At 27.4% G+C, this 23,456-nt stretch overlaps 1 protein-coding gene across 2 annotated transcripts in view; it reads right to left on the reverse strand.

The window, feature by feature from the left end:
- LOC103575947 (zinc finger protein castor homolog 1) overlaps positions 1-23,456 on the reverse strand; it is an 87,059-nt gene that overhangs the window by 35,287 nt on the left and 28,316 nt on the right. For both annotated transcript variants that reach the window (XM_014439703.2, XM_014439702.2), the window contains exons 2-4: positions 16,789-16,837; positions 15,495-15,988; positions 15,075-15,405 (exon numbers count right to left, since the gene is read on the reverse strand). In XM_014439703.2, the coding sequence (XP_014295189.1) occupies positions 15,075-15,405; positions 15,495-15,988; positions 16,789-16,819 (856 nt within the window). In that variant the 5' untranslated portion in view covers positions 16,820-16,837. The remainder of the gene's footprint in view (positions 1-15,074; positions 15,406-15,494; positions 15,989-16,788; positions 16,838-23,456) is intronic.

The following is a 23,456-nucleotide window of genomic DNA, read 5'->3' on the forward strand; positions in this document are numbered from 1 at the left end:
CATTTTAGAAAAATTACCTAACCCCTTATACCTTATAGATTTTTTTAGTCTAGAAATTTTTTAAAAATGTATCGATATGAGGTTTAAAAGTTTCTCATGGATGGTGTTTAAATCAATCATAAATATGACATTTTTTTAATTGACTTTTTTTTTTTTTTTAATTTTATTATAGTTTTTTTAAATATTTGAATTTAAAAATACTATTTTTAAAATTCGAATTTTTTTTTTTTTTTTTTGTAGAATTTTAATTCGAGCGAGAATATCAAATTTATAAATTTGATAAAAAAAAAATAAATACAAATATAAAATATATATGTATATATTTCACCGAAAAAAAAAAATTTGAAAACAGGATTGTCGCAGATTTTTTAAAGTTGTTATTGTAATTATCTGTATAAAAATTACTGAAAATTTTGAGCTCAATATTGTGCAGCTGCCCAAATTCAAAACACAGTAAGGGAGAAATTTTTCTAAATCGATTTTTTATTATTTTTAGATTCAGTTAAGTTTTGTGAACATGATTCAATTTATGTTTCAAAAATTTTATTTTTGTCAGTTACTGTGTTTTAAAATATGGCATCCATGTGGTTTTTATTTGTACAAAGAAAAAAAAAATTCTTGGCACGAGAAAAATTTTGCACTATCTATTGAAGACAAAATATTTAATGGTACTGGTTAGCCTACGTCTAATAATTTTTGGATTCTTTTAAAAATGATAAATTTAAAAAACAATTATATTTCAAAAAATTGCACCTACAGTTTTTAAAATTTTCTACATGTGCATATTTTTAGTTTTTTTTTTTGTAATTGATTTACGGAAAAAAAATCCGAAAATTGTTAATTGTCTACTAACCTCAAAATTATAAATTCTCTTAAGACTAGAAAAAAAATTTCTCGACAGAATTTTTGTATTGCTTCAAAAAAAATTCTAATTTCAATTTCAATTGTAAAAATTTTCTGGGGGCAAAAAAAAATTTTTTACGTCAAGAAATTCTTTTTTTTTTTTTTGAGTAAGGATGATTTTTTGAATTTCGACCAATTTTCGGTTTTTTCAATTTTGACATTAATTTTTTTTTTCTTTTTTTAATACTAACATTTTCTTTTTTCAAATCGTCTACTTAAACTATAAATTTTACAGAGAGTAAAATCAATTAAAAAGAAAGAATACTCAAGCAATTTTTAAATTATGTGACGATCCTTAAAAGTGACGGTTAAAAAGACTATATATATAAATATATATATAAAAGTTATAATAAAATTCTTCTTCCGGTTTCACATTTCCACATTTTAGAGGATCGACTCTTGAAATTCGAGCGATTATTTTTCCGTTGTCACTTGAGAACCGGTTTTTTTTTTTCTTAACATCTCTTATTTTTTATATTTTTTACCAACAGAATCATACTCTGCCTTCCATCTATATATACATACATATACACATATATATGAACTACATTGAAAGTCACACGAATAGTGAGTAAAAAAAACTAAGAGATTAATCTAGCTCACAATCATAGATGATCAGTCACGTTATTTATTTTTTTTTTTTTCTTAATATTTTTTATTTATTTTCTATGTATTTGTAATTCAAATTTAAAAATCTATTGAAAGCCTGAAAGACGTAAGGTCATTAGTTTGATTTTTATTTTTTGTTTGATGGATTATGAAATACATAAATTAGAAAATCAAACTTTCACTTAGAAAAAAGAAAAAAAATCAATTCTATTTCTATTTGTGAATTTTTGAATAAATTTATGTGCGATTTCAAAATTAATGGAGAATACGCAGAATTAGTTTAGAAAATAAATATATTTAAGAAAAAATAAATAAATAAAAAGGGGTTAAATAAATAAAAATGACATGTTAAATTTCTCAAATAACGATCAGGGGTCCGGAGAAATATTTCGAAACGCGAGAAACACAGACCTCATGCTGCGCATATGCACAGAATTGCATCCTTTAACTCTATATACCCTTTTTGCTTATAAAGAGAATGCTATACTAGTCCTATGTTGTCCTTTAGGACATTTAAAAAGAATATATTTGTTGCACGGACCAGACGATCGTACACGATCTTTTAAGACGTAGACATTTACAATTATTATTATTCTTTTTTATTTATTTTTTTTTTATTTTACACGATTATTCTACTCACTTATTTTATGTATTCATTCTTTTTACATTCAAATAACCCAATGAAAAAATTTATTTTGCTGACATTTTTCTAGTATTCATGTAACAAATAAGAAATTTTGATTAATCAAAATTTATGTGCAATGGAAAATATTATTGCTGGGGTGGTTATTAAAATTTTTGAGTTTTATAGCGAGCGAAATGATTGATATATTTTTGAAATACGAATAATGTAGATAAAAATATAAAAAGGATGATAATTAAAGCGCGATATTGAGGTGGACAAAAATCAAAAATATTTTTCAGGTTTAATTTTTTTTTAATCCGAACCTGTTATTTAGAAACATTAAAAACATAATTACAAATAATTGTTTATTTAAAAATTTATGTTATATAACTAAAAATGAAACATTATTCCAATGGAATCTTAGTGTTGATCTTTTCTTTGACGCAATAATGTCTCTAACTCTAAAGTCCAGGCAAATGGCAAAAAGACACTTAACTTTAAATAACTATCGTATTTAATTAAATATTATTTTTTTATTTAAATATATTTTATCATCAAGTCATTGAGCTTTTTAATATCAATAGCAAATGAAAAATTTATAATAAATAACGAGCTTATAGCTTCCAGGCAGATTACGACAATTATAGACCCGCAGTGATCTTGACATCCACTAGGTGATAAATTGTTAATAAATATAAAATAAAGTGACGGAATATTTACGCTGTCATTAACTTTAATATTTAATATTTAACGTCGATCACAGCGACACTTTTTTCCGTTTAATAATTACGAAAATATTATAATTTTAAAATGGCAAGTGCCAAAAGTTTAAAACTCGCGCCGAAAGTTTAAACATAAATTTTTTTTTCACCGGTTAATTTATTTCATTCATTACTTTTTTTTATAAAAGTGTCGTACTTTAGCTTTAATAATATCCAGTGGAAAAAAAGTAAATATTGAAAAAATAAATAAAATGTTCAGTGAGCGATCCTGAGAATCTGTCGAACTACATCTCAGGCCTCTAATAATTTTTTCTTAAAAATCATCCCAATTAATGGATTTAAAACTTGCGATCCCATAGAAAAATCAATTGCCAGACATTTTTTTTACCAGCACAGCTTTTAGTTCGACCCTTACCCAACTAATGAACCAAATCTTCAAAAACATCTCATAAACAATTCATTCGATCGATTCAAAAATTAAATAACCTCTTTCTCAACAAACTCTCAATCATCGCACCAATAATTTAAATAATCAACTCCAGTAATAAAATAATCATCCATACATTCGCACACTTCCTATTTTAGAATATTCGAAACTCGAAAAATAACTTCTTAGACTCCAAAATATATAAAAATAAATAAAACTATTCTATGAAAAAAAAGGGAAAAAAACCCCAGTCAATTCGTAAATTTTTACGAGATACTTAAACCTTTAAACGGGTCACACGGGTGCCAGTCGTCTGTCCGGGGTCAGATTTCAAATTTGCAAGGAAATCGGTTAACCCCGTGATGTCGACCCGATTTTTCTCAGGGATTAAATCGAGCATGAGTCTCATCTCTCTTTAGTTCTCATTCCCCATACGTACTTTTTTTTCCTAATATATATATATATATATATATATATATTTTTTTTTTCCCCATATTGTATTCTGCACTTACTTTACTACTCACTTACCCTACCCAGATAAACATTAAAACTTAAATTTCTGTACTAGACTAGCGTAACTTCTCCTTCTCAATATACACACATTACTCAAGTATATTTCGCAGTGCAGGTAGATATATATATATATATATATATATATATATATATATATTCCCCGCCAGTGGGTTCTACCTGCACGCGTACCGTTCATAGTCCCCTCAAGGGGTGACGAAATGTGACGTACGGAAAAAAAAATTCACCCAAACTGAGAGATTGAAGAAATCCGCGGTATAAAAAAAAATATGAAGGATTACCAGAAGTGGAGAGAAAAAAAAATAAAAACTGCAAGTAAAAACGTTTTTTTTGTTCACATTCATCAGAGGGTTGGAATGGGGTAAAAGTGAGTTAATAGTCGGTAAAACGGTATTCACCTTATGACCTTAGGGTTCACAATTTTTATTTTATTTCGAGCTGTGAGATAACTACTGATCTAACTCTGCTGTTTTTTATCCTTTTTTTTTAATTATTTGAGTCACATATGGACTTAAATTTGAATAGATCGTAAACTTACCAGTTTAGGGAAAAATGTTAAGAGACCTTTTTTGTAAGAAATTTAATTAACTATAAATTTGTATTCATATATTTTTATCGTATCTTTTATAGTTTGTCTGAAAATTTGAGTTGAAGTAAACAAAGTATGAAATACTGGAAAAATGAGGGTCAAAATGGTTTTTAAACATTAAATTGATATTCTGGCGAAAATATCAAAGATTTGATAAATATGATAAGGAACAATTTTGTAGATAATTAAATTTACTACAAAAAAGATATCATTGACTTTTGATGTAAAAATGATAGTTGATAAGATATTTCAATTTAAAAAAAAAAACTTTTGGTGGGAAAAAAAATTGATAAGATTTTTTATTTTTTATTTTGATAAAAAGATAAAATAAATATTTTTATTGAAATTCAATTTTCGGAGATGAAAAATAATGAATTAATAGTTAGTTAAAAAAATAAATGGTTGCAAAATAAAAAAAATTAGAGACGTCAATTCGGACAAAAAATATCTTGAAAAGGATACTTTGAATTTTTATCAAGATGTAAAAATGACAGGATCATTTTTAAAGATTCCATTTGAAGATTATATTTTTGTTCAACAAATTCATATTGTTGAGAAAAGAAAAAAAAATTTTCAACTTTTTTCATCAATTTATTTTCAAACAAAGCTCGAAAAAAAAAAAGCAAAATAAAAAAAGAAGAAATTATTAATAATTTTTCACGTACCGAAAAAGGCAACGAGAGATGATGAATTGAAAGATAGAAAATAAAATAAATAATAATATAAAAAATAAAAAGAAGGAAATAAGAATAAAGGAGGAATAAAAGAAAGGGTAGAAGGAAAAAAGGATATAACGGCTGAGAATCTAAAGTTCACAACTGCCGCGCTCATTTTTTCTCGTGAGGCCCAAACCTGAAAACCCTTTTATTCTTTATCCCTTCTTCATTTCTTTATATATAAATATATATATATATATATATGTATTATGTACATAAACCATATATACACATATATGCGTATATATAGATATATGAACTAAACTCCCACCCCGGAGGCTAAGATTAATTATCTTTTATATTTAAAAAATGAAACGAACGATTTTTACCCAAACAAAAGAATTTTTAATTTAAAACGCGAAGATAATTTATTTTATTTTATTTATGTTAGGGTGAATAAGTACAGATCTACAAATAATAATTACTTAATGACATACTGTCTATTTATTGAGATGAGTTTGATAAGTTTGAATTGGTTAATTATCTAGATGTGAGGATTGATGAAAAAATAATTTTAATAAGGTATTAATTCTGGTGACGATGTGTTGCTTTAAATATTCCTTTTTAATCTTATTCTTAAATTCGCGGTTACTTTTTTTGTTGCTTATAAATTGTTTCGCGGATCTGTATATTGATTTTGAAAATAATAATGATTTGGTAAGTTAACGAATAAATAAAATATTAAATGATGAATAAATAAATATTTATTTGTCGAGCCAACAAATATCTTTTGTTTTTTATTTATTGTTTTATTTGTTTAGCTTTCAATATCTTCAGCAAGTTGCTACTATTTTTTTCCACGCGCACTAAATACGATAGGCAATTTTTAAAAATAATAATGATAGCTCGAAGAAATTAATTGATAAGCTCAAGCTTTTGAATGCAAATTTCTGTTGATTTTAAGCTATTTGACTTTTGAAGCACAAAGTTTACAAGGATTTTATTATTTTTCTCAAAAATCCGCAGATTTGTAAATAAGATTTTTAAAAAAACTTTAAAAAAAGCTAAAAGAAGATTTTTTATCGCCAAAACGTCAAGCCCCTGCTGCATAATTACTTTCTTAAATAATTAATTTATAGAATTCAAGATGATTAATTTCGATCCTTTAAGATTACGCTCCATAAAATTGTTTGCAACATAAATATTCAAATATTAAGGGGATGGCCTATTAACCGATTTCTGATTAACTTTAGATGCCAGCAAATTTGTTGATCGTGTTGGTGAACTTTGTCGAACTAATCCGAGAAAATAAAATAATTTTGGTTATTATTAAATATCCAGACTAATTAAACTCTTTACTTAATTTTCGTAATCTATTTAAATATAATAAATAAATGAAATACATGTATACAGATAAATATAGTTGTCTGTCCAACCACTGGGACAGTCTAATTATACAAATCCATCTTTTCAAATTCTCTAGCATTAAAGGGGCGGTCTATTAACCGATTTCTCATCAACATTAAATGCCATCAAATTTGCTTTGAATATAAAATTCTATTTTATCTAATCTACAAAGCGATTACTTCGCACATCATATAATTCAATTTATCAGTTTAATAAATTAATAATTGACTTACAGCTTTTTTTTTTCAAATAGTTCATTCTGATAAGCACGTTCTTCACAAAACGACGATAGGAAACGAGATTATGTACAAATTTCTATAATAACACTTTACATATATATATATATATATATATATATATATATATATATATATATATATATATATATATATCAAAAATAAAATACCTATTTTTTATTTTTATATTCTCATACTTCAAACATTTCACAAAATTTCTCTATTACCCAAAAATAATTAAAATTCCTAACAAATTTATTCGGAAAAAAAAAAAAAAAAAAAAAAATAAGACAACCATAACCCAAATAAATATTTATTCACTCAATCACTCGGGTGTTGATGACCATAAGAAATGAGTACATCTGCACTATAAAATCATCCATAAACCAGTTTATCCATATTTTTATTTTTATATCTTTTCTCTCTCTCTCAAAAAAAAAAAATAAAAAAAGGAAAAATAAACTACACCTAATGAACCTGGACTAGTTTCTCCCTTTAATTTTCCACGGAGCTCAGATTAATTGATTACGTCCACACATTACCTACACACCTACTACGTACCCAGCATTTAATGTCCAATACCACAATTTTTTTTTATTTTTCCCATTAATTGTCGTATATAAAGTATGTAATTTACAAAAAAAAAATTCAAACCACCCACAACTTTTATATTTAAATTTAAATAATTCATAAAATTGAAAAATAAAAAAAAAAATGAAATTCAGTTTTTTCGACAGACAAGACACGGGCGTGACGAGTTTACTTCGTCTTGTTGTTCTATCAGTACTTATGATCATATGGACAGGATATGCGAAAGGTATTAAAGGAGATCCCTTTATATATTTATATATACATATATATGTAAAATAAGAGAAAGAAGAGTAAAAAAGTATAAAAGAGTTTAGTTTGAAGTTGTGGCTTTTATATATATATATATATATATATATATATATATATATATATAGTATTTAAGACGAGGCTAATTTTAATATTCAAATTCCATGAGGCTTAAGAGACTCTGAATTGTGAATAAGAGAGTAAAAGAGGGTAAAAGAGATGAGAGAAGAAGAGAGGAGAGGAGAGAAGTAGTCACTCTTTGGTAGAAGTTTACTCTCTTTAATGTATGGTGTGGGTTTGTAAGGCAGTTCCGAGGATGGGGAAAAGAACTGAGAAGAGGTGAAGACGAAGATCGAGAGAATGAGGGGGAGTAGGGGGAGGAGATGCTGGGAATTCTCATCTGAAAAGGGAACAGCATAACCGATTCACGAACTCATAAATTTTAAATTATGGCAAGAAAAAAATGAATTTGCTAAATTTATTTATACGGCGGATAAAATTAGTAATATATATATATGGATATATATGAATATATTTTGGGCGAAATGAGTTGAATTATGGTAAAAGGTAATCCGAAAATATGAGTGTATAATTTAGGATTCGAAAATAATCGGTCATTTCGTATATATTTTTTAAGCCGTTTGTGAAAAAGTGTCAAAGAGATTTAAATTGCTTTAGTGGCTAAGCCGTTGAGTTTAGCGACCAAACATCTAAGAAGTTTTTTTTAGGAAATTTTTTACTCTACAAATAAGGTCTTATGTGAAATTGTCGTGGGATGAGTGAATTTTGAGTTAGAGCTGTTTTAAGTTTTATGAGTAATTAAGTATTTTGTGAGAGTACTCTGAGCTTTGGAGGCCTGTAACTTTTTAATTAATTGATTTATGGTAATTTTTAATCAGAGACTTTTTGTAGGGAATTAAATTTCCTAAAAGTTTTACTCAGATGTTTTTTTTGTAAAATTGATAGTTTAGGCGGGAGAGACGTTTGAATGTAAATTTTGTTAGTGGTAGAAAATTTTTGAATTTTTCCTCAGTCGTTTTTTTTTTTTTTTTTTTTTTATATTTTATATAGTGGATTAAATAATGTCCTGTGAAAAAGGGTTGAAAATATATCCTGAGAATTATAAACGAATCGTATTACTGGTTAAAAAAAGATGTATTAAAAGGGTCGGGAATAAATTATTTTATTTATTTTATTCACTTTAAAATATTATTATTATAGTCTAGTGACGGTGAAATGGGTGAGGGGGCATCATTTGCGTATGTGATGGCAAACGGGTAAAAAAGTCAGAAAAATAAAGTTAGGTAAATTTTATGGGGCCTCGTCTGTTGATTCGCCAATGAAATTTCTGGCCCATTACCCGACGCTGCCGAAACCGAGTCGAATTTCCGGCATTAATTCGACATTATGCGATATTCAAATAGACCCCCCGGTATTTTACGTCTAACGAGCATCACTACAGCCCCTGGGAACGTTCCACCATCTTATCCATATTAATTTTTTAAATAAATTTTCAGCCTGAAAAAGATATTCAGTAAATTCTCAACACTTTCCCATCAACACTAAATGTTATTAATAGTTTTTTTTTTGTTTATATATTTTTTATAAAAAAATTTTAAAATTTAAGTATCAAAATTTTTTAAATTTTTATTTTTATTATTTTCCATTTTACTCCACATTAAATTTTCTTTTACAGCTACTGTATAAGTATAAAATATTTACTTGAAACTCAAAGTAAAGTAATAAATTTCTTTAAATTTTCTTTGGCCAATTTTAAATTTTTACCCCGAATTTTAAATTTTTATTTATGACGATGACATTGACACTGAATATATTCGGAAAAAAATTAGAATTAGAAAAAATTAACACACTTAAAATTTTGGCCCCAGGGGTTTATTTTGCCCCATATTAATTTTTTCCAGTAGCTGTCACTATTAATATCAAAATACTTGTTCGACTACTAAACAAAAATCGAAATTAGGTAAAAAAAAAAAAAAAGTTGAACTCAATTTTTATAGGGAGGTTCATTTTACCCCATATTAAATTTTTATTGTACAGCTGCCATATAAAATATTTGCATGGAAGCAAAATAAAATACAAAAAATTTAATTTTCAAAATCGGTTAGTGGCGCCAATTTTTCCCAAAATTTTGAATTTTGATTTATGACCAAATGACATCGATATCAAATATATATAGAAAAAAAATCAGAACTAAAAAGGAATAATCCACACAACTGAAATTTTTGTCCCATGAATTGATTTTGTTTCGTGTAAAAATATGACGATTTCCAAAATTTCATTATTTTCCATACATTTAAATATTTATAACTTTCAAAACTAGTGAAATAAAATTTACCTGCCTAATTTCAAAATCCACAACAGAAAATTTTTATTAAAAATTTTTTTCAAAATAAAAATCAAAAGTCATCTTCAAAAACTGCGTTCCTGATAAATTTCAAAATTGGACATCCTAATTCTAATATAAAATGTCAATAATTGATACTCTGTCACATAATTAAATCTTTGATCCAATCAACAAAATTTCCAAATTTTTTCGTGTTCAAAAAAAAATCCAGTGCCCAAAAACAATGTAGTAATTTTGAAAAATTGAGCCTATATACCTCAAGGTACTCAAAAAATAACAATAATGAAGTAATCAACTCAATCAACAAAATTTCCAAATTTTCTCGTATCCAAAAAAATGCAATATCCAAAAATGATATGGAAATTTTGAAAAACTGAGCATATATACCTCTAGGTATTCAAAAAATAATAATAATGAAACAACCCGATCAACAAAATTTCAAAATTCACTAAACGTGCCCAAAAAATGTAGTAATTTTAAAAAATTGAGTCTATATGCCTCTAGGTACTCAAAAAATAGTAATAATGGAATAGTGAACCCAATCAATTAAATTTCAAAATTTTTTCATATCCAAAAAAATTGAATACCCAAAAATAGTGTAGTAATTTTGAAAAATTGAACCTATATACCTTTAAGTATTAAAAAAATAATAATAATGAAATAATGAAGCACATGTTAATATCCACTGGTTCCAAAAAAATGATGTAAAAAAAAAAAATAAACAAGTAACTATTGAAAAGGATAAAGAGAAATCAATGGGAAGCAATCTTTAAAGCTGAAGCTAGGAATTCCTGCTGATGGATTGGTCATCCGTGATTAATTTGACAAGCTGACTTTCTGGTTTTCGGAGATGAGAAGTACATATATATATGTATATACGTATAAAAATATAAAACTTATATATATAGAAAAGACTGACAAGGCCCCGAAGGCGCCCCTGAGGCCTCGTGTGGGCCTAATGGTTCCCTCTTATACGTCTTTCTCACGTCCGAAACAAAATTTTCGTATCCTTACATATAATACCTTAATAACAAAACAAAATAATTCTCAAGGTTAACTTTTTAAAATTAATCAATCTCCAAAAATATCATTATAGTTCATCGAACTTGGGACTAATGACGATAATTATTATAATTATCGGTTATTGTTATTATTATTTATATTTAAATTATAAATGAACAAGTTAATTTTTGGAAAAATATATCGAATAAGGTAAACAGTTTCTTATAAAATAATATAATCAATAGACTGAGTGAGAGACATTACCCACGTCCTCTATCCGGTTTAAAAGGATCCCATTGAATTCTAAATTTAAACGAATGTCCGAGTGTCAGCGGGCTGACGGGCTAAATAAACAAGATGCCCTGAAGTAGTCGCTCTGGGTAAGAATTAAAAATAAAGTGAATTTAAAATAAGACCTGATTTTTTTTTTTTTTAAATTAAAATTTGCTGCTAAAGAGATCACGAGCAAAGTTAATAAAAAGTGAAGAATAGATAAAGTTTTATTAATAGCAATTGCAGAACAACTGGAATTTCTAGATGATGGACAAGACATTGGGAAAAAAATTAAGTGGTTAATTGACAAGGAAAATAAAGTTTAATTATTTGAAAAAAAGTAACTTGTGGTTTTCTATTGTGGGTATTCCGGTAGGTAAAGAGACTCAACTGGTTTTGCAAAGGCTGCAAAAGCTGCTCTATTTAAATTTATCAAGTTTTGCTGCTGCAAGATTTTTTCGGTTGAAATTGGGGTGAGATTTGGTCTGCAAATTTTTGGTTCTCTACGAGGCTAAAATTTGGGTTCAATTATATTTTTAAAGCAGATAATTTGAAAAAAAAAAATTGGGATTTCTTTTTTTTTAATTTTTGAAGCAATTTAAAATTTGAGAGTAATTTGTCTGTGTACTATAATTTTTTAGGTAATTTTCAAAACTGTGAGGAATTTTTTCACTTTTTCATGGGAGTTGTATGCAGGTTCTTGAAGAAAAATTATTTCGATCTATATAACGATAGCTGATTAGATCTTTTTAGACTCAAATTTTTTTTTGGAGAAAAATTTAAAAGATAAAAAAAAAGTTTATTTGGTTTTTTGAAAATATCTTTCGAAATATTGAGTTATATGAAAAATTGTAAGAATCTTTTTTTGTAGAGCTTCAAATTCTCTACAAAAAAGGATACTTACAATTTTCTATATAACTTGATATTTATAAAGATATTTACAAAAAACTAATGAAACTTTTTTTTTTTGAAAAATTCAAAAGATCAAAAAAAAGTTTCATTCATTTTTTGTAAATATCTTTTAAAATATTGAGTTATACAAAAAATTACAAGAAACCTTTTTTGTAGAGCTCTAAATTTCCTACAAAAAAAGATCTCTGCAATTTTTCATATAACTTCATATTTATAAAGATATTCATTAAAAACCAATAAAACTTTTTTTTTTTGAGAAATTTGTAAGATCAAAAATAAAAGTGTAATTAGTTTTTTGTAAATATCGTTTGAAATATTGAGTTATATAAAAAAATGCATGAATCCTTTTTTGTAGAGCTTCAAATTCTCTACAAAAAAGGTATTTTACAATTTTTCAAAAAACCGATTACCTATTGAGTTATTTTGAATTTAAAATTGTCTAGGATATTTTAGATCGTTAGAGTTCAAGAATCAAAAACTAAAATTTTTGAATGACTAAAATTCAGAATTTTAAAAAAAAATCTAGAGATCTAAAGTGCATAAAAAAGTTTTATTGTTTCTGCGTAATTTTTATAGAAACAAAAAAAAAAACAAATAAATCCCTTTTATTATTAAGCACAAAAAAATGAACGGACGGTTTTAACCAGAGGATGAGGGCGATCAACAGGTAGCACTCATCTCAGCTTTTCCAGCATCAACAGGTGGCTCAAATTTACGATAATTCCTCCTCAGAAAAGTAAATAAAACAAAGCAAAAATAATTTTCTTATTTTGTTTCTCATCGAAGAAAAAAAATGCAAAACCCATCTCCAGTTTCGCGTCACAAAATAACAATGACAACAAACCAACATCAAAGACACCATCAACAAAGAAGTCTGAGGAACCACTCCCTGCATATAAAACCATTTTAAAACCACAGGTGGCTGCACTCTCGATATCTCCATCTCAAAGTATCCAAAATCCCTATCAATTAATTAATCTCCACACAATAGTGTAAGTCCAAGAGGAAAAAAAATCTGTAACCTACGAAAAGAAGGTCGGAAAAGAAAAAAGTAAAATAAAAAACGTTGATAAATTTTGAATATGATCGAGGAACTGACTGAGAACCTAAAGGCCGTCTTTAAAAATCTCTTTTTTCTTGATGTTCTTGCCATCAGTTAGCTCTCTTACATTAGCCTTTATCCCGAATGTAAATGATTAATGGGTCCACCGAAAGCTACGACGTTCTCGACAATTTTCTCAGTCATTCTCTTCACTCTTCTTTTACCTTATCCTTATTCTTATTTTTATTATTCTTGTTCTTGCTCTTATACTTTGGTCTTATTAGTATTTCCAAGTCTTTGGTATGTCTACATATCACACATCCATCTAACGTCCACATTTATATATATGTATGTATATGAATACTTATTTCAATTTTTATTTTATTTGGTTTGAGCTAATTCCTACGGCTTTGTGGCCAGATGTAAAGGAAGTCCGTGAACGAGAGAACCGTAAGTGAAATCCGATTATGGATTAGAACCGTATGAAAGTGAATTACGTCATTTTATGTTAATAATAATATGGAATATGTTAAATATTATTATTTTTTAATATTTTACTTTTAAATATTCATTTGAAATGTGTTTTGTAATTTTTGTGGGCGTTGATATCATTCGAGAGCTCGTTTGCCTGGAAATTTACTGCGGGATGATCGCGCATTTGCTAATTAATTTTTCAATTAGTTTTCGGATTTGAAAATGAATCAAGGAATGGATGTTTGTATAGAGAAAGTGGGCGAATGTATGGATGATTATTTTATTACTGGAGTTGATTATTTGAATTATTGGTGCGATGATTGAGAGTTTGTTGAGAAAGAGGTCATTTAATTTTTGAATCGATCGAATGAATTGTTTATAAGATGTTTTTGAAGATTTGGTTGATTAGTTGGTTAAGGGTCGAACTAAAAGCTGTGCTGGTAAAAAAAATGTCTGGCAATTGATATTTTCTATGGGATCGCAAGTTTTGAATTCATTAATTTGGATGATTTTTAAGAAAAAATTATTAGAGGCCTGAGATGTAATTCGACAGATTCTCAGGATCGCTCACTGAACATTTTATTTATTTTTTCAGTATTTACTTTTTTTCTACTGGATATTATTAAAGCTAAAGAGCGACACTTTTATAAAAAAAAGTAATGAATGAAATAAATTAACCGGTAAAAAAATAATTTATGTTTAAACTTTCGGCGCGAGTTTTAAACTTTTGGCGCTTGCCATTTTAAAATTATAATATTTTCGTCATTATTAAACGGAAAAAAGTGTCGCTGTGATCGACGTTAAATATTAAATATTAAAGTTAATGACAACGTAAATATTCCGTCACTTTATTTTATATTTATTAACAATTTATCACCTAGTGGATGTCAAGATCACTGCGGGTCTGTAATTGTCGTAATCTGCCTGGAAGCGATAAGCTCGTTATTTATTATAAATTTTTCATTTGCTATTGATATTAAAAAGCTCAATGACTTGATGATAAAATATATTTAAATAAAAAAATAATATTTAATTAAATACGATAGTTATTTAAAGTTAAGTGTCTTTTTGCCATTTGCCTGGACTTTAGAGTTAGAGACATTATTGCGTCAAAGAAAAGATCAACACTAAGATTCCATTGGAATAATGTTTCATATTTAATTATATAACATAAATTTTTAAATAAACAATTATTTATAATTATGTTTTTAATGTTTCTAAATAACAGGTTCGGATTAAAAAAAAATTAAACCTGAAAAATATTTTTGATTTTTGTCCACCTCAATATCGCGCTTTAATTATCATCATTTTTATATTTTTATCTACATTATTCGTATTTCAAAAATATATCAATCATTTCGCTCGCTATAAAACTCAACAATTTTAATAACCACCCCAGCTATAATATTTTCCATTGCACATAGATTTTGATGAATCAAAAGCACAAAAAAATAAAAAACTTACCGTGGGCAGAATTTTGAATAGGACTCGACCTTTCAGACAAACTTTGGCTTATAGTACGTAACTGCAATTGCTGACCAGTATGTGGATTAAGAAACGTAGGCGGCAGTTGTCTGCTGACAGTTTTAGCAAGTTCACCACCTGCTAGACCATAACTCGCCAGTAGTTCTTGCATCATTGACTCAGCATACTCTGGGATCCCTTCAATTGGTTTTCGTTCCACCTCAGACTCAAGACCATCAGCTGGATCATCATCGAACGGCGTGTCCTGGTCGTCAAGCCGGCTCGATTCAACGGCATCGCTCTTGTCTGACTCGGACATGGGACTGCGTGCCTATAGAACGGAGCAAAAAACAACCAAAGCTTCAGTTTCTGCCCGGTCACTCAATCCAACAGCTAAAAATCTCCCAGTTGCAAACTTACCTCCCCCGAAGGTGAATAGAGTTTCTGTGATCTGAGGTGTTCTAAAATACACTTATGTCTTATCGAATCAGTGCTTTCGTCGTCTTCATCAGAAGATGGCGGTCTCGTGGCAACAGACAAATCCATTGGACTAGTTTCATTATTATTGAGCCGTTTTGCCGGCCTCTGTTGTAATTGCATCTGTAATTGCTCATCGCTGCTCAATGAACGCAATGTTTTCCTTTCGTACTCAACAATATCGTTACAACTATTTGTTTCCTCCATAACCTCGCCGTCGTCTTCGACTTCTTGCTCAGACTCATCGTCGGAAACTTCGGCCATTCGACTACTTATTGGTTTAAAATTTTTTCTTTTATTACGCGGTTTCTGGGCACTTAGCTGATTACGCACACTTGGTGGCCCATCATACTGCGAGTCTCCGCTGTCTTGGTCTGCGCTCGAAGTGCCCCGACGGGACGTCGCGTAATTGTATACCGAGTCGGAGAGCATCTCCGCTAATAAAACAATCATTTTTATTAATTTCACTTACAATCTATAATTACTGTCAAATATCATTCAAGTTCCCTCTCCCTTTGCTTTCATTTCACGCGCGCATCTGTACTGCGCAGGTGACTGCGACGGGGGGGATCTGTTACGAAATGTTCCGTTACATTTTTTGAACTTGAATGAAATTTGACAACTTTCCGTGTATAAAAAATCTGGTACTAAAATTTTTAACAGTGAAACTCAAAATCCCAGACAATTTTGAACTTAAATTGAATATTTTTGAAAAAAAATTTTTAACAGCATTCTAGTGACGTTTTGTTGGAATTTTTCAAAGGAAAATAATTCGATTTGAAAATTTTGCAGGTTTGGAAAACGAAATACAATAAATTTTGAAACTAGATGCAAATATTTTTATGATACTGTAGCCGACGACTGATAATCTTTGGATTTTTTTTTTGACACTTAAATTAAAAAAAAAAAAAATATTTAATAAAATTGCACATGTAGTTTTATTAATTTTCTACATGTGCATATTTTTATTATTTTGTTTTTTAAAAATTTAACTGTCAAAAAAAAAAAAAATAAAATTGTTAATTGTCTGCTAACCAGGATCATATATTTTTTGACGTTTATTGAAATTATTCAAGAAATTAAATGGTTTTTTACTAAAATTTTTGAAATTCAAAAAATGATCAACTCAAAGTTTAAAATTTTCTCAAAATTATTAGCTCACTTGGAATATTTTTGGAACAAATTTTGTTTTTATACGGAATACTGCTAAAAACAGTGATAATTTTTTATTACTTACTGGGGCCATAAGGACTCGTTACTGCTGACATCGCGGCTTTCACGGTGTCCTGGAACAGAATAATGTTTGACTTAATAATAGATATTCATAAAAATAATTGTACGTGCATATATATATAAATATTTAAAGACAATTCCGTAAGAGTGAAATCATCAAATAGTGGATTGTGGATGATTTGTCAGTATTAATACTCGAGACAATGAAATAAGAGATAGCAGAATATATAAAATCGCACACAGGTGTGTCAGTAATTGCGGAATGTCATTTAATACCGTTGGTTTATTTAAAATAACTTATTGTTTTATAGATTAATTTACACATATAATTTAAAAAAAAAAAGCAATAAATAGTTGAGGTGTTATCGTTAAATTAACTGCAAATTGACGAGATTTTAAATGAAATAAAAATATAACAAAGGATTTTATTCGTGAAATGGCGATAACAAGCTTGACAATTTCAAAGTTATTGAAATGCTTTTCCCCACCTTTAGTTTTGTATTAACGACTTGGCTTAAATTACTCTCACGTTGTAATTCTTTTAATGTATTGGTCTACGGTATGATATGTGTGCACGTGTGTGCATATGTTGATGTGTGTTGTATGATATATAGGAAACGTGCAATAGTATTGGTCTGTTTCTCAGTTCATCTGATGCTGGTAAGACTAGTCTAAATGTGCAAACGTTTAGCTTTCAACTCAGTGTTGTGCGGACTTATACACACCAAAGGGATAATTAACATCTGTTACGGCACCTACGGCCACAGGCGACGCCCTGATACATATAAATATATATATGTACACGATAACTGAGAGAACTCTGCACCCAACACAGTTTATGTGCTGCTGTGAAAAGGATTATGGGGCGGAGATAGTTTGTTGATTATTTTTTTATTTTTTAACTTTGATTTTTATATTCACGGTAAATTTGCCACATGAGATTTTAGATATTTTTTTTCCTTGAGATGTTATACGATGAAGTTTCATTTTTTTTTTATTACTGTATACGAAATTAAGAGATTACAAGATTTTTATCGGAGAAATCAGTTTTTAAGATGTTGCATTTTTGGTTAACTTTATTGGTATTTTAATCTTGTAGAAGATTTTTTATGTAAATATTTTAGTAGAATGCTTTTTTTTTTTTGAAGACGTGTACAAGAAATTTAATTATTTGAAAGTTTAGAATAAGAAATAACAAAATTATGATCTACATCATTTTTAACATTTTTGGTGCTAAACTAAACTTGGAAATTCTGAACTCAGCAATTTATTTTAAACATTCTATACACATGTATGGAGGGAATATGTTCTACTGGTGATACCTCAATCATATTTTACAAGAAAAAAATTTATTTCAAAGTTGAAAACTGAAAATAACAAAATTTTGATCTGCATCATTTTTAACATTTTTGGTACTAAACTAAACTTAAGAATTCCAAGTTTAGGCATTTATTTTAGACATTTTGCACATATGTATGAAAAGAGCATGTCTTTCGTATGTCGCCTCGATCATATTTTGCAAGAAAGAAATTTATTTCAAGGTCTAAAACTGAAAATAACGAAATTTTGATCTGCATCATTTTTAACATTTTTGGTGCTAAACTAAACTTATAAATTCTGAACTCAGGAATTTATTTTAAACATTTTATACACATGTATGAAGGGAATATGTTCTACTGGTGATACCTCAATCATATTTTACAAGAAAAAAATTTATTTCAAAGTTGAAAACTGAAAATAACAAAATTTTGATCTGCATCATTTTTATCATTTTTGGTGCTAAAGTAAACTTAAGAATTCCAAGTTCAGGCATTTATTTTAGATTTTTTGCGCATATGTATGAAAAGAATTTGTTCTACTCATGATATCTCGATCATATTTTACAAAAAAAAAATGTATTTCAATTTAAAACTAAAAATATCAAAATTTTGACCTGCATAAATTTCAACAATTTTGATACTATAGTAAACATACAAATTCCAAGTTCAGAAATTTATTTTAGACTTTTCGCACATATGTATGTTTTACTAATGATGTCTCCATCATATGTTACCAAAAAAAAAATTATTTCAGTTTAAAAGCGAAAATAACGAAATTTTGATCTGCATAGTTTTCAACATTTTTAATGCTCAAGAAAATTTGTAATTGACTTTAACCTTTCACTTTAGATTTCCATGCAAAACATAAAAAAAAATGTATGTAGTAATGCTGTCTCAATAATGTTTAACAATAAAAACTCAATAATACAAGAATTTAAATCTTCAAAGCCGAATTTCCTGAGTTAAATTAAAATTCAAACTTGTACTTTGGAAAAAATAAAAACTAGCCATTATATTCAAATCTTCTGGCTGCAAAAGAATCAATAAAAGGGAGGTCTCTCAGCAGAATTCAATATACAAGTTGCAACAGAAAAAAAAAATACTAAATACAAACTCGGTGATTCGAGAAAATCCACACAAAGACGTTTACATACACTCACAACGGATAATTAACATCTGTTACAATACCAGCTCACGTTTTGTGGGCTGATCCATTTTTACCCCACCAGTATTACCCACGTTACAGGGGCGGACCTTGAATATATTAACGTCCTAATGTAGTCCACATACATGCTCCTGTACGTAACATCTTTTAAATATAAAACACAATTGAAAAAATATATAAATATATACTAAGACCTACATCAACCCACCGAGAACCTCTTCCAACTTTAGTTCGAATTTAACCAACTCGCGTCTACGAATTCGAGCAATTTCATTTCCGTCGATAGACGAAAGCTTAAAAAACGAACAGAATTTTCCGAAATTCGTGACCTAAATACTTGAGCTCAAAATTTTTCTTTTGCATTCTACTCAGATATTTTCAGCTGTCTATTCTAAAATTGCGTACTTTTAACTTACTTTCATTTCTTTTTAGATCAAACTATTTAATTCTAACTCTTAACAAAAGTTTTATACGAACACGGAGAAAACTAGCCTCAAAAATTTATCAACATTACATATATTTTAGTAAACAATAATAATGCGAATCAATAAATGCCTCACTTTCATTATTTATTACCAAATTTATAGTAAAGATCATAAGAGACTAATATATAATATATATTTATTTGAAAAATTGTTATATTATTACTTTTATCACTATTTTATTCGTATAATTTCGTGATCGGATATAAATTTATATTAAGAATATGTTAAATTGATGAATAATGATTCATGATTCACTGATTATGTATTTTTATTTAGAGAATTTTTCAATAGAATTTATTTATTAGACCCCTCATCATGAAAAATGATTCATATATGACCAGATATGGAGCACATATGAAAATTAGTCATTTATGTTTCAAATATAATTTATATATGCTTTATACAAGCTTCATATATGCTTTATAAATATAACATATATGAAGCATATGTGGTCATATGTGGTCCATATATGATATACATATACGAATCATACATGTTTTGTATATGGATCATATATGCTAGATATGTGAATAATATATTTCCCACACATGATTCATATCGGAACATGTATTCTACATATGTTTCATATGTGCTACACAACCGAATCATACATGTTTCATATACGGATCACATATGATACATATGGTTTATATATGCTTCACTTATGAATTATACATGTTTCATGTACGATTCACATACGGATCATATATTTTATATATGACTCATGTGTGCTACACATGTGAATCATATATGTTTCATTTACGGATCATATACCTTCCATACCTAATTTATATATGGATCACATATGATACATATGATTTATATATGCTTCACATATGAATTATACATGTTCTATACATAGTTCACATACGGATCATGCATGCTATACATATGAATCATATATTTTCCATATATGATCCATATTATTCATATGTGCTTCTCATATAAATTATATATGTTTCATATATATTCCATACCTAATTCATATACAGATCACATATGCTGCATATGACTCATATACGCTTCACATATGAATTATACATGTTCCAGACATAATTCACATACGGATCATGCATGCTATACATGTGAATCATATATTTTCCATATATGATCCATATTATTCATATGTGCTTCTCATATAAATTATATATGTTTCATATATATTCCATACCTAATTCATATACGGATCACATATGCTGCATATGACTCATATACGCTTCACATATGAATTATACATGTTTCATACATAATTCACATACGGATCATGCATGCTATACATATGAATCATATATGATCCATATTATTAATATATGCTTCACATACGAATTATACATGTTCCATACACGACTCATATGGGGTTCATATATGCTACACATATAACTGATGTATGATTCATAAATGGACCATATATGCTACATATATATGATATATATGCTTCAGATATGGACGATATATGTTCTATATGCGAGCTATATGTGATATCATGTATATTTTGTACATATATCAATATAAATATTACAGGATATACCTCAACATATGTATGAACATATACGCAAAACTTATCGAACATATTTATTTTTCCGCGCATATATATGTGACATAATTTTGACATATATATTTTTTCATACGAATATAGTCGAATTCACTAATGCAGCTTATATTTTCGTTGCATACTTACATAATAAAAATGATATAAATTCATAAATACCGTTTTAACTTTACAATAAAAATTTAATAATTTTAACCCATATTTTTTAGTAAAATTCCGTAGCGATTTTTTTCTGTGAAATTAACATTTATTGAGCGATAATTAATCGGCTTGAAATGTAGAAAAAATACACATGTCATTTTGTTAAAAATATGAATAATGTGGGATCGGTTTATAAGAGAATGGTTTAGTTTGTATATAAAAGCACTCGACATTTCTGAACGCTGATGCCAATGCCAGCAATAGAGAGTAAGTGGGAAACAAAAAATAATAATATAAAAGCTAAAGTAACTTTGCTTTAAGAGAATAACGATGGCGCAGATTTAATTCGTCAAACACTTGAATGTAATGTTGCCACTCATCCACATCTTTAAAATTTATATTTTTTTATATTTTTATTTTATTCTTTGGATCGTGTGTTGAATGTATGGATGGTAAAGTATTTAATTCTTATGAAAAACTGATCAAGGTCTGGTTTCTAGAGTGCCTGAGATTATTTAAATTTGATGCTTTAAATATATGTTTTATAAAAATATATATATATATATATATATATATGTGTGTGTTGTGTGTATATGTGGGGATTTTTTAGTGTATGGGTAAATATATGGATCCCTTTTTAGTGTGCTAATATATAAACGGTACTTGGAATCAGCGATTTAGATAAATCGGGCACTTGGACACTTGAGAAATAAAACTTTTGAGAAGTTACAGAATATATATATATATATATATATATATGAATGAGTGTGCATTTTATTATAGAATTCAATTGGAAATTCTTAAAAGTTTCCATGTTTTTTTCGATCTTTTTATTTTTTTTTCTTTTTTTGGGCAAGCAGGTTCTGAGAAATTTGACTGGGTTCAACAGCATAAATAGCGATTTATTAATTTTGAAACTTTTGAAATTATTAATTTTTTTAGACACTGATTTTGAGAATATACAATTTTGGAAAATATTTTGGGCAAAATGACATCGATCTGATATTTTTGCAAATTTCTTTTTGTAGTCAGATATTGACTGAATATTTTTGAAAAAATTTTGAGAAAAAAATTCAAATTTTGAATGATTCAGAAATTTAACTTTTATTAATTAATTTTAATTATAAATTTGATCTACAAAAAAAATTTTTGATTCCTCAAAAAAAATTCAAAATTTTGTAAAATTTAGAAGTCGATGATTTGAAAATTCCATTTTTTGAAATTTACAAAAATTCCTTTTTTTTTTTCAAATTTCAGCTCAAAATTTATTGATACATAGAATAAAACATTTTTTGTCTTAAAAACAATTTTTTAAAAAAATTCTCTTCAATTTTGAGTCAAGAAAATTTGAAATTTTTTATAATTGCATTTAAAAAAAACATTTGTCACAAAAATTTTGACTTCTTATCCTCGTAAGTTTTTAGTCTAAGGAAAAATTCTAATAAATTTTTTTAAAAATCGATTTTTGAATTCAATTTTGAATTTTGAAAAATTTTTTATTAAGTATCGGTTTCATATAAATTGAAAAAAAGTATTTTTGAATTCCACAATATATAATATAAATTTCAATAATAATTACAACAAAAAATTGATAATAATTTTTTGACGTCACAAAAAAAAAAAAAAAAAAAAAAAAAAAATGTTGTATATCAGAATAATCGATGTTATGACTACGTAACTTTGAATGAATTCAACTAAAGAGTATAAAAAATATAAAAATAAAAAACTTTTGATTATTTCCAAGAAATATTTGAATATAAACACATATTGTGTTAATAAGGATCTTAAATTACAATCAAAACTCTTTTACCAGAAATAAATGATAAAGACTACAAATAAAAAGGCAGCGAGAAAAAAAAGTTAATGAAATGAAATTATATAAATTATAACGAATGAATAAAAAAAATTGCTTATTAGATATGGTGTGAAATACGAGTAGTTAAGATTAAAGAATGAAAAACATTGAATTCTCGGAACAGGTTAAAGTCATAATATTAGCATGTAATTTCTAGC

This window comes from Microplitis demolitor, chromosome 2 (genome assembly GCF_026212275.2).
Source record: "Microplitis demolitor isolate Queensland-Clemson2020A chromosome 2, iyMicDemo2.1a, whole genome shotgun sequence".
NCBI classification, from domain to species: domain Eukaryota; kingdom Metazoa; phylum Arthropoda; class Insecta; order Hymenoptera; family Braconidae; genus Microplitis; species Microplitis demolitor.